This window comes from Oncorhynchus kisutch, linkage group LG4, assembly GCF_002021735.2.
Source record: "Oncorhynchus kisutch isolate 150728-3 linkage group LG4, Okis_V2, whole genome shotgun sequence".
NCBI classification, from domain to species: Eukaryota; Metazoa; Chordata; class Actinopteri; order Salmoniformes; family Salmonidae; genus Oncorhynchus; species Oncorhynchus kisutch.
The window spans coordinates 8,139,679-8,150,649 of NC_034177.2; the positions used below are offsets into that span (position 1 = coordinate 8,139,679).

Here is a 10,971-nt window from a genome sequence, read left to right on the forward strand (position 1 = left end):
AAAACATTCTCAGAACCTTTAAACCCCCAGGGAAGCATAGTAAAACATTCTCAGAACCTTTAAACCCCAAGGGAAGCATAGTAAAACATTCTCAGAACCTTTAAACCCCCAGGGAAACATAGCAAAACATTCTCAGAACCTTTAAACCCCCAGGGAAGCATAGTAAAACATTCTCAGAACCTTTCAACCCCCAGGGAAGCATAGTAAACATTCTCAGAACCTTTAAACCCCCAGGGAAACATAGTAAAACATTCTCAGAACCTTTAAACCCCCAGGGAAGCATAGTAAAACATTCTCAGAACCTTTCAACCCCCAGGGAAGCATAGTAAACATTCTCAGAACCTTTAAACCCCCAGGGAAACATAGTAAAACATTCTCAGAACCTTTAAACCCCCAGGGAAACATAGTAAAACATTCTCAGAACCTTTAAACCCCCAGGGAAGCATAGTAAAACATTCTCAGAACCTTTAAACCCCAGGGAAGCATAGTAAAACATTCTCAGAACCTTTAAAACCCCAGGGAAACATAGTAAAACATTCTCAGAACCTTTAAACCCCCAGGGAAACATAGTAAAACATTCTCCGAACCTTTAAACCCACAAGGAATCCTAGTAAAACATTCTCAGAACCTTTAAACCCCCAGGGAAGCAGAGTAAAACATTCTCAGAACCTTTAAACACCCAGGGAAGCATAGTAAAACATTCTCAGAACCGTTAAACCCCCAGGGAAGCATAGTAAAACATTCTCAGAACCTTTAAACCCCCAGGGAAGCATAGTAAAACATTCTCAGAACCTTTAAACCCCAAGGGAAGCATAGTAAAACATTCTCAGAACCTTTAAACCCCCATGGAAGCATAGTAAAACATTCTCAGAACCTTTAAACCCCCAGGGAAGCATAGTAAAACATTCTCAGAACCTTTCAACCCCCAGGGAAGCATAGTAAACATTCTCAGAACCTTTAAACCCCCAGGGAAACATAGTAAAACATTCTCAGAACCTTTAAACCCCCAGGGAAACATAGTAAAACATTCTCAGAACCTTTAAACCCCCAGGGAAGCATAGTAAAACATTCTCAGAACCTTTAAACCCACAAGGAAACATAGTAAAACATTCTCAGAACCTTTAAACCCCAGGGAAGCATAGTAAAACATTCTCAGAACCTTTAAAACCCCAGGGAAACATAGTAAAACATTCTCAGAACCTTTAAACCCCCAGGGAAACATAGTAAAACATTCTCCGAACCTTTAAACCCACAAGGAATCCTAGTAAAACATTCTCAGAAGCTTTAAACCCCCAGGGAAACATAGTAAAACATTCCCAGAACCTTTAAACCCCCAGGGAAGCATAGTAAAACATTCTCAGAACCTTTAAACCCCCAGGGAAACATAGTAAAACATTCTCAGAACCTTTAAACCCCCAGGGAAGCATAGTAAAACATTCTCAGAACCTTTAAACACCCAGGGAAGCATAGTAAAACATTCTCAGAACCTTTAAACCCCCAAGGAAGCATAGTAAAACATTCTCAGAACCTTTAAACCCCCAGGGAAACATAGTAAAACATTCTCCGAACCTTTAAACCCCCAGGGAAACATAGTAAAACATTCTCAGAACCTTTAAACCCCCAGGGAAACATAGTAAAACATTCTCCGAACCTTTAAACCCACAGGGAAGCATAGTAAAACATTCTCAGAACCTTTAAACCCCCAGGGAAACATAGTAAAACATTCTCAGAACCTTTAAACCCCCAGGGAAACATCGCAAAACATTCTCAGAACCTTTAAACCCCCAGGGAAACATAGCAAAACATTCTCAGAACCTTTAAACCCCCAGGGAAACATAGTAAAACATTCTCAGAACCTTTAAACCCCCAGGGAAACATAGTAAAACATTATCAGAACCTTTAAACACCCAGGGAAGCATAGTAAAACATTCTCAGAACCTTTAAACCCCCAGGGAAGCAGAGTAAAACATTCTCAGAACCTTTAAACCCCCAGGGAAACATAGTAAAACATTCTCAGAACCTTTAAACCCCCAGGGAAGCAGAGTAAAACATTCTCAGAACCTTTAAACACCCAGGGAAGCATAGTAAAACATTCTCAGAACCGTTAAACCCCCAGGGAAGCATAGTAAAACATTCTCCGAACCTTTAAACCCCCAGGGAAGCATAGTAAAACATTCTCAGAACCTTTAAACCCCCAGGGAAACATAGTAAAACATTCTCAGAACCTTTAAACCCCCAGGGAAACATAGTAAAACATTATCAGAACCTTTAAACACCCAGGGAAGCATAGTAAAACATTCTCAGAACCTTTAAACCCCCAGGGAAACATAGTAAAACATTCTCAGAACCTTTAAACCCCCAGGGAAGCAGAGTAAAACATTCTCAGAACCTTTAAACACCCAGGGAAGCATAGTAAAACATTCTCAGAACCGTTAAACCCCCAGGGAAGCATAGTAAAACATTCTCAGAACCTTTAAACCCCCAGGGAAGCATAGTAAAACATTCTCAGAAGCTTTAAACCCCCAAGGAAGCATAGTAAAACATTCTCAGAACCTTTAAACCCCCAGGGAAACATAGTAAAACATTCTCAGAACCTTTAAACCCCCAGGGAAACATAGTAAAACATTCTCAGAACCTTTAAACCACCAGGGAAACATAGTAAAACATTCTCCGAACCTTTAAACCCACAGGGAAGCATAGTAAAACATTCTCCGAACCTTTAAACCCACAGGGAAGCATAGTAAAACATTCTCAGAACCTTTAAACCCCCAGGGAAACATAGTAAAACATTCTCAGAACCTTTAAACCCCCAGGGAAACATAGCAAAACATTCTCAGAACCTTTAAACGCCCAGGGAAACATAGTAAAACATTCTCAGAACCTTTAAACCCACAGGGAAACATAGTAAAACATTATCAGAACCTTTAAACACCCAGGGAAGCATAGTAAAACATTCTCAGAACCTTTAAACCCCCAGGGAAGCATAGTAAAACATTCTCAGAACTGTTAAACCCCTAGGGAAGCATAGTAAAACATTCTCAGAACCTTTAAACCCCCAGGGAAGCATAGTAAAACATTCTCAGAACCTTTAAACCCCCAGGGAAACATAGTAAAACATTCTCAGAACCTTTAAACCCCCAGGGAAACATAGCAAAACATTCTCAGAACCTTTAAACCCCCAGGGAAACATAGTAAAACATTCTCAGAACCTTTAAACCCCCAGGGAAACATAGTAAAACATTATCAGAACCTTTAAACACCCAGGGAAGCATAGTAAAACATTCTCAGAACCTTTAAACCCCCAGGGAAACATAGTAAAACATTCTCAGAACCTTTAAACCCCCAGGGAAGCAGAGTAAAACATTCTCAGAACCTTTAAACACCCAGGGAAGCATAGTAAAACATTCTCAGAACCGTTAAACCCCCAGGGAAGCATAGTAAAACATTCTCAGAACCTTTAAACCCCCAGGGAAGCATAGTAAAACATTCTCAGAACCTTTAAACCCCAAGGGAAGCATAGTAAAACATTCTCAGAACCTTTAAACCCCCATGGAAGCATAGTAAAACATTCTCAGAACCTTTAAACCCCCAGGGAAGCATAGTAAAACATTCTCAGAACCTTTCAACCCCCAGGGAAGCATAGTAAACATTCTCAGAACCTTTAAACCCCCAGGGAAACATAGTAAAACATTCTCAGAACCTTTAAACCCCCAGGGAAACATAGTAAAACATTCTCAGAACCTTTAAACCCCCAGGGAAGCATAGTAAAACATTCTCAGAACCTTTAAACCCCCAAGGAAACATAGTAAAACATTCTCAGAACCTTTAAACCCCAGGGAAGCATAGTAAAACATTCTCAGAACCTTTAAAACCCCAGGGAAACATAGTAAAACATTCTCAGAACCTTTAAACCCCCAGGGAAACATAGTAAAACATTCTCCGAACCTTTAAACCCACAAGGAATCCTAGTAAAACATTCTCAGAACCTTTAAACCCCCAGGGAAGCAGAGTAAAACATTCTCAGAACCTTTAAACACCCAGGGAAGCATAGTAAAACATTCTCAGAACCTTTAAACACCCAGGGAAGCATAGTAAAACATTCTCAGAACCGTTAAACCCCCAGGGAAGCATAGTAAAACATTCTCAGAACCTTTAAACCCCCAGGGAAGCATAGTAAAACATTCTCAGAACCTTTAAACCCCAAGGGAAGCATAGTAAAACATTCTCAGAACCTTTAAACCCCCATGGAAGCATAGTAAAACATTCTCAGAACCTTTAAACCCCCAGGGAAGCATAGTAAAACATTCTCAGAACCTTTCAACCCCCAGGGAAGCATAGTAAACATTCTCAGAACCTTTAAACCCCCAGGGAAACATAGTAAAACATTCTCAGAACCTTTAAACCCCCAGGGAAACATAGTAAAACATTCTCAGAACCTTTAAACCCCCAGGGAAGCATAGTAAAACATTCTCAGAACCTTTAAACCCACAAGGAAACATAGTAAAACATTCTCAGAACCTTTAAACCCCAGGGAAGCATAGTAAAACATTCTCAGAACCTTTAAAACCCCAGGGAAACATAGTAAAACATTCTCAGAACCTTTAAACCCCCAGGGAAACATAGTAAAACATTCTCCGAACCTTTAAACCCACAAGGAATCCTAGTAAAACATTCTCAGAAGCTTTAAACCCCCAGGGAAACATAGTAAAACATTCCCAGAACCTTTAAACCCCCAGGGAAGCATAGTAAAACATTCTCAGAACCTTTAAACCCCCAGGGAAACATAGTAAAACATTCTCAGAACCTTTAAACCCCCAGGGAAGCATAGTAAAACATTCTCAGAACCTTTAAACACCCAGGGAAGCATAGTAAAACATTCTCAGAACCTTTAAACCCCCAAGGAAGCATAGTAAAACATTCTCAGAACCTTTAAACCCCCAGGGAAACATAGTAAAACATTCTCCGAACCTTTAAACCCCCAGGGAAACATAGTAAAACATTCTCAGAACCTTTAAACCCCCAGGGAAACATAGTAAAACATTCTCCGAACCTTTAAACCCACAGGGAAGCATAGTAAAACATTCTCAGAACCTTTAAACCCCCAGGGAAACATAGTAAAACATTCTCAGAACCTTTAAACCCCCAGGGAAACATCGCAAAACATTCTCAGAACCTTTAAACCCCCAGGGAAACATAGCAAAACATTCTCAGAACCTTTAAACCCCCAGGGAAACATAGTAAAACATTCTCAGAACCTTTAAACCCCCAGGGAAACATAGTAAAACATTATCAGAACCTTTAAACACCCAGGGAAGCATAGTAAAACATTCTCAGAACCTTTAAACCCCCAGGGAAACATAGTAAAACATTCTCAGAACCTTTAAACCCCCAGGGAAGCAGAGTAAAACATTCTCAGAACCTTTAAACACCCAGGGAAGCATAGTAAAACATTCTCAGAACCGTTAAACCCCCAGGGAAGCATAGTAAAACATTCTCCGAACCTTTAAACCCCCAGGGAAGCATAGTAAAACATTCTCAGAACCTTTAAACCCCCAAGGAAGCATAGTAAAACATTCTCAGAACCTTTAAACCCCCAGGGAAACATAGTAAAACATTCTCAGAACCTTTAAACCCCCAGGGAAACATAGTAAAACATTCTCAGAACCTTTAAACCCCCAGGGAAACATAGTAAAACATTCTCCGAACCTTTAAACCCACAGGGAAGCATAGTAAAACATTCTCCGAACCTTTAAACCCACAGGGAAGCATAGTAAAACATTCTCAGAACCTTTAAACCCCCAGGGAAACATAGTAAAACATTCTCAGAACCTTTAAACCCCCAGGGAAACATAGCAAAACATTCTCAGAACCTTTAAACCCCCAGGGAAACATAGTAAAACATTCTCAGAACCTTTAAACCCACAGGGAAACATAGTAAAACATTATCAGAACCTTTAAACACCCAGGGAAGCATAGTAAAACATTCTCAGAACCTTTAAACCCCCAGGGAAGCATAGTAAAACATTCTCAGAACTGTTAAACCCCCAGGGAAGCATAGTAAAACATTCTCAGAACCTTTAAACCCCCAGGGAAGCATAGTAAAACATTCTCAGAACCTTTAAACCCCCAGGGAAACATAGTAAAACATTCTCAGAACCTTTAAACCCCCAGGGAAACATAGCAAAACATTCTCAGAACCTTTAAACCCCCAGGGAAACATAGTAAAACATTCTCAGAACCTTTAAACCCCCAGGGAAACATAGTAAAACATTATCAGAACCTTTAAACACCCAGGGAAGCATAGTAAAACATTCTCAGAACCTTTAAACCCCCAGGGAAACATAGTAAAACATTCTCAGAACCTTTAAACCCCCAGGGAAGCAGAGTAAAACATTCTCAGAACCTTTAAACACCCAGGGAAGCATAGTAAAACATTCTCAGAACCGTTAAACCCCCAGGGAAGCATAGTAAAACATTCTCAGAACCTTTAAACCCCCAGGGAAGCATAGTAAAACATTCTCAGAACCTTTAAACCCCAAGGGAAGCATAGTAAAACATTCTCAGAACCTTTAAACCCCCATGGAAGCATAGTAAAACATTCTCAGAACCTTTAAACCCCCAGGGAAGCATAGTAAAACATTCTCAGAACCTTTCAACCCCCAGGGAAGCATAGTAAAACATTCTCAGAAACTTTAAACCCCCAGGGAAGCATACTAAAACATTCTAAGATCCTTTAAACCCCCAGGGAAGCATAGTAAAACATTCTCAGAACCTTTAAACCCCCAGGGAAGCATAGTAAAACATTCTCAGAACCTTTAAACCCCCAGTGAAGCATAGTAAACATTCTCAGAACCTTTAAACCCCCAGGGAAACATAGTAAAACATTCTCAGAACCTTTAAACCCCCAGGGAAACATAGTAAAACATTCTCAGAACCTCGCTGCAATCTAAAAAATGAAGGTTCCCAGAACAGGAAAAATGTATACTTCTTGTTCTCAGAACCTTTCAATAAGGTTGAGTTTTACCGGTCAGGAAACGTATGGCTTTGTTCCCAGAACCTATGGGAAACAAAAAATGTACATTCCCACAACTTCCAAGGAAACAAATGTGATAGCTGGGCCAGGACTATCAGTTGAAATAGAAACCTAACAGCACACTTAAGTTTCACTTTCCCCATAGCATTCCTGTTGAAGGCAACAGTTTTAAGAAAGCTATTTGCATAACTGCCAGGTCATTCTTAGCTACAGTATAAGTGTGTGTGAAGAAGAAGGATAACAACAACAAGTCAAAGGGTTTGGCTACTTCACCAAAAGAGCAATGACTAACCAAGAATGGATTAGGATTTTTCAATCAAAGGTCAAAAATCTGAAGAGGAATAAGAGAGACCGCTGGCGTATCGAGATGGATGATTCCATTAAGGCAGACAATGTGAAATTAGGCTGGCATCAGTACATCAGTGGGGCATTTGGAAGGTAGGAGTCCTTTTGATATTGTTGCACTGTGTGTGTTACCTGTTAGGTGCTAACATAGACAACCAAAAACAGGTAATTGTGTGTATCAGATAAATCAAATACATTAGACTGATAGTTGACATTGAAGTTTTAATTTAAAGGGTAAATGCTGTAAAATGTTTTAAACTATAGTAGATAGATATATTTAAACTGTATGCTGAACAAAAATATAAAAGCAACAATTTCAACGATTTTACGGAGTTACAGTTCATATAAGGAAATCAGTCAATTGGGTGCATGGCTGCACCCCTGCCCAGTCATGTGAAATCCATAGATTAGGGCTGATTTAGTCAATCAGAATGAGTTTTTCCCCACAAAAGGGCTTTATTACAGACAGAAATAAGCCTCAGCTCCCCCCCTCAGATGATCCGGCAGGTGAAGAAGCCGGATGTGGAGGTCCTGGGCTGGCTTGATTACACACGGTCTGCAGTTGTGAGGCCGGTTGCAAGTATTGCCAAATTTTCTAAAATTATGTTGGGGACGGCTTATGGTAGAGAAATTAAATGAGCTCTGGCAACATCTCTGGTGGACATTCCTGCAGTCAGCATTCCAAATTGCATGCTCCCTCAAAACTTAAGACATCTGTGGCATTGTGTTGTGTGACAAAACTGCACATTTTAGAGTGCTCCTTTATTGTCCCCAGTACAAAGTGCACCTGTGTAATGATCATGCTCTTTAATCAGCTTATTGATATGCCACACCTGTCAGGTTGATGGATTATCTTGGCAAAGGAGAAATGCTCACTAACAGGGATGTAGACAAATTTGTGCACAAAATTTGAGAGAAATAAGCTTGTGCGTATGGAAAAGTTTGGGGATATTTTACTTCAGCTCATGGAACAAGGGACCAACACTCACATATTTTTGTTCAGTATATTGTTCAGTATATTTCTCTAGCTTTCATGTAGCCCTCTGAAAAAGTATGTTTGAATGCAATTCTTTGTAATTCAACACCAGGTAAAGACTGTGCCTGGGGTTGAATTACAAAGAATACTTGCGCAAAGTATAACAGTTGTTGATTAGTTGATTACAGTTGATTACAGTTGATTACAGTTGATTACAACAGCACCGTAATGGATTTCAACAATTGCTCTGTTAAAAGCTGCTTCTGTCTGAAACCCACTTCCCCTTTTTTCTCCAATTTACACATGAAGGTTCAAGTGCTCCAAGTGTAACAGAAGTTGGTCCTCTGGCCGGGTGAATGTGGTGTTTCACATGCATCTATCGTCAGGGCAGGGAATGGTGAAAGTGCGATGTTTGCGTCAGGAATGCAGGCAATGTGACGGCGCTCTTATGGAGGAGGCCAGTTTCGATGAGGAGAAACTCCAAGTCCTACTGGAGAAACTGATGGAGAAGATTCGTGTCAAGTGCTACCACGAGAACCTGGGCAAGAGAAACAGACGTGATTTCGATGACGAAGACGATGAAGGTCCCCCCCATGAGAGTGCCCATTGCGAAGCCTGCAGTATGGGCCTTTGCACAAAGCGTTTTAAAGCCCGGTAGAATATGGTAGAAATAGACTGGTATACGCCCTAATACACTTTTTATAATATTTCTCTTTGTTTACTTGTCTATATCTAGTGGTCATTGGTACACCCTAATGTCTGATTGCTAAAGCTATTTGTTGATTAAATAAATGCAGTGAGACACTGGTGGAACTGGTGGAAGATAGGTGTGGCTGCACAGGGCACAATGAAAGTGGAATAAGAGCCTCAGCAACGTGAGATTAGAGAGGTAGAGAAGGTTCCTCAGCTATGTGAGGTTAGAGAGGTAGAGAAGGTTCCTCAGCTATGTGAGGTTAGAGAGGTAGAGAAGGTTCCTCAGCTATGTGAGGTTAGAGAAGTAGAGAAGGTTCCTCAGCTATGTGGGGTTAGAGAAGTAGAGAAGGTTCCTCAGCTATGTGAGGTTAGAGAGGTAGAGAAGGTTCCTCAGCTATGTGAGGTTAGAGAAGTAGAGAAGGTTCCTCTACTATGTAAGGTTAGAGAAGTAGAGAAGGTTCCTCTACTATGTGAGGTTAGAGAAGGTTCCTCAACTATGTAAGGTTAGAGAAGTAGAGAAGGTTCCTCAGCTATGTGGGGTTAGAGAAGTAGAGAAGGTTCCTCAGCTATGTGAGGTTAGAGAAGTAGAGAAGGTTCCTCAGCTATGTGGGGTTAGAGAGGTAGAGAAGGTTCCTCAGCTATGTAAGGTTAGAGAAGTAGAGAAGGTTCCTCTACTATGTAAGGTTAGAGAAGGTTCCTCAACTATGTGGGGTTAGAGAGGTAGAGAAGGTTCCTCAGCTATGTGAGGTTAGAGAAGTAGAGAAGGTTCCTCAGCTATGTGGGGTTAGAGAAGTAGAGAAGGTTCCTCAGCTATGTGGGGTTAGAGAGGTAGAGAAGGTTCCTCAGCTATGTGGGGTTAGAGAGGTAGAGAAGGTTCCTCAGCTATGTGGGGTTAGAGAGGTAGAGAAGGTTCCTCTACTTGTGATTCCTTTGAAGAGGAAATGGATTGCCTTTATTTTGCAGCTGTTCCAGTGTGTGTACAAACAATGTGTCACGTCCTGACCTTAGTTCCTTTTCTATGTCTCTATTTTGGTTTGGTCAGGGCGTGAGTCGGGGTGGGCATTCTATGTGTTTTTTCTATGTTTTCTATTTCTATGTGTTTGGCCTGGTGTGGTTCCCAATCAGAGGCAGCTGTCAATCGTTGTCTCTGATTGAGAACCATACTTAGGTAGCCTTTTCCCACCTGTGTTTTGTGGGTAATTATTTTTTCTGTGTGTGTTTGTGTGCACCTCGGGTTGTGTCACGGTCTTTTTTTTCTTCTGTTTACCTGTTTGTTTCTTGGTTGTTTCGGTTTCACTTTCATTAAAAGATGTGGAACTACATGCACGCTGCGCCTTGGTTGATTTATGACAGGGAGTTTGACGATAGCGAGCGTGACACAAAGCTTTATTACTGTCATTGAATTATTCTGCTGGTACACCAACAATACTGTTTGGGTCTGTGTATTTCCTGTCTTACTCCACAGTGTGTCTATTTGTAATTGTAATCCAATCTAATGAAGGCGAAACGAGTTTTATTGCACAAGACATTTGTTGATGATGGGGTGTGATATTAGGCGTGAACTACTACAAGACACAGCATGTCACTCTTGTATTCTTACGTGGAAATGTATTACCCATAACCAAAATAAACACACCACATATCCTCTTTCTCTTTCATGATGATGACTTAGCCTTTATGGTAACGGTGACAGGCCTGCACTGGCCACAACACTGCCCCCCCCCCCCCTTTGACAAAGACGATGCAAATAAACACAATACAAATAAAATGGCTTTATGAACGAATGTATTATTGGCAGCTAAAGTTAAAAAGGTTCAACTGTATTTTAGTACCGTTTCCTCCATACAGGTTTAGCTACTCCTAGCAACAATTATTTGAATGTTCATCTTAACACGATGCTGATTTTTATTTTACCTTCATTTTA

The 10,971-nt window shown here is 40.7% G+C and overlaps 1 protein-coding gene across 12 annotated transcripts; it reads left to right on the top strand.

Annotated features, from left to right (window-relative positions):
• The first annotated feature begins 7,171 nt into the window (after positions 1–7,171).
• LOC109889023 (receptor-transporting protein 2) lies at positions 7,172–10,696 on the top strand. Of its 12 annotated transcripts, none has more exons than XR_004209629.1 (3): positions 7,172–7,471; positions 8,664–9,595; positions 9,768–10,696. XR_004209629.1 is itself a non-coding variant. In XM_020480167.2 (2 exons), the coding sequence occupies exons 1-2, from the start codon at positions 7,317–7,319 to the stop codon at positions 9,010–9,012; spliced, it is 504 nt and encodes a 167-aa protein (XP_020335756.1). In that variant the 5' UTR covers positions 7,172–7,316; the 3' UTR covers positions 9,013–10,696. The 12 variants fall into 12 exon arrangements, 1 of the variants encoding a protein (XP_020335756.1); XR_004209631.1 differs by having other exon boundaries at positions 8,664–9,423; XR_004209630.1 differs by having other exon boundaries at positions 8,664–9,414; positions 9,551–10,696.
• Positions 10,697–10,971: the final 275 nt, after the last annotated feature.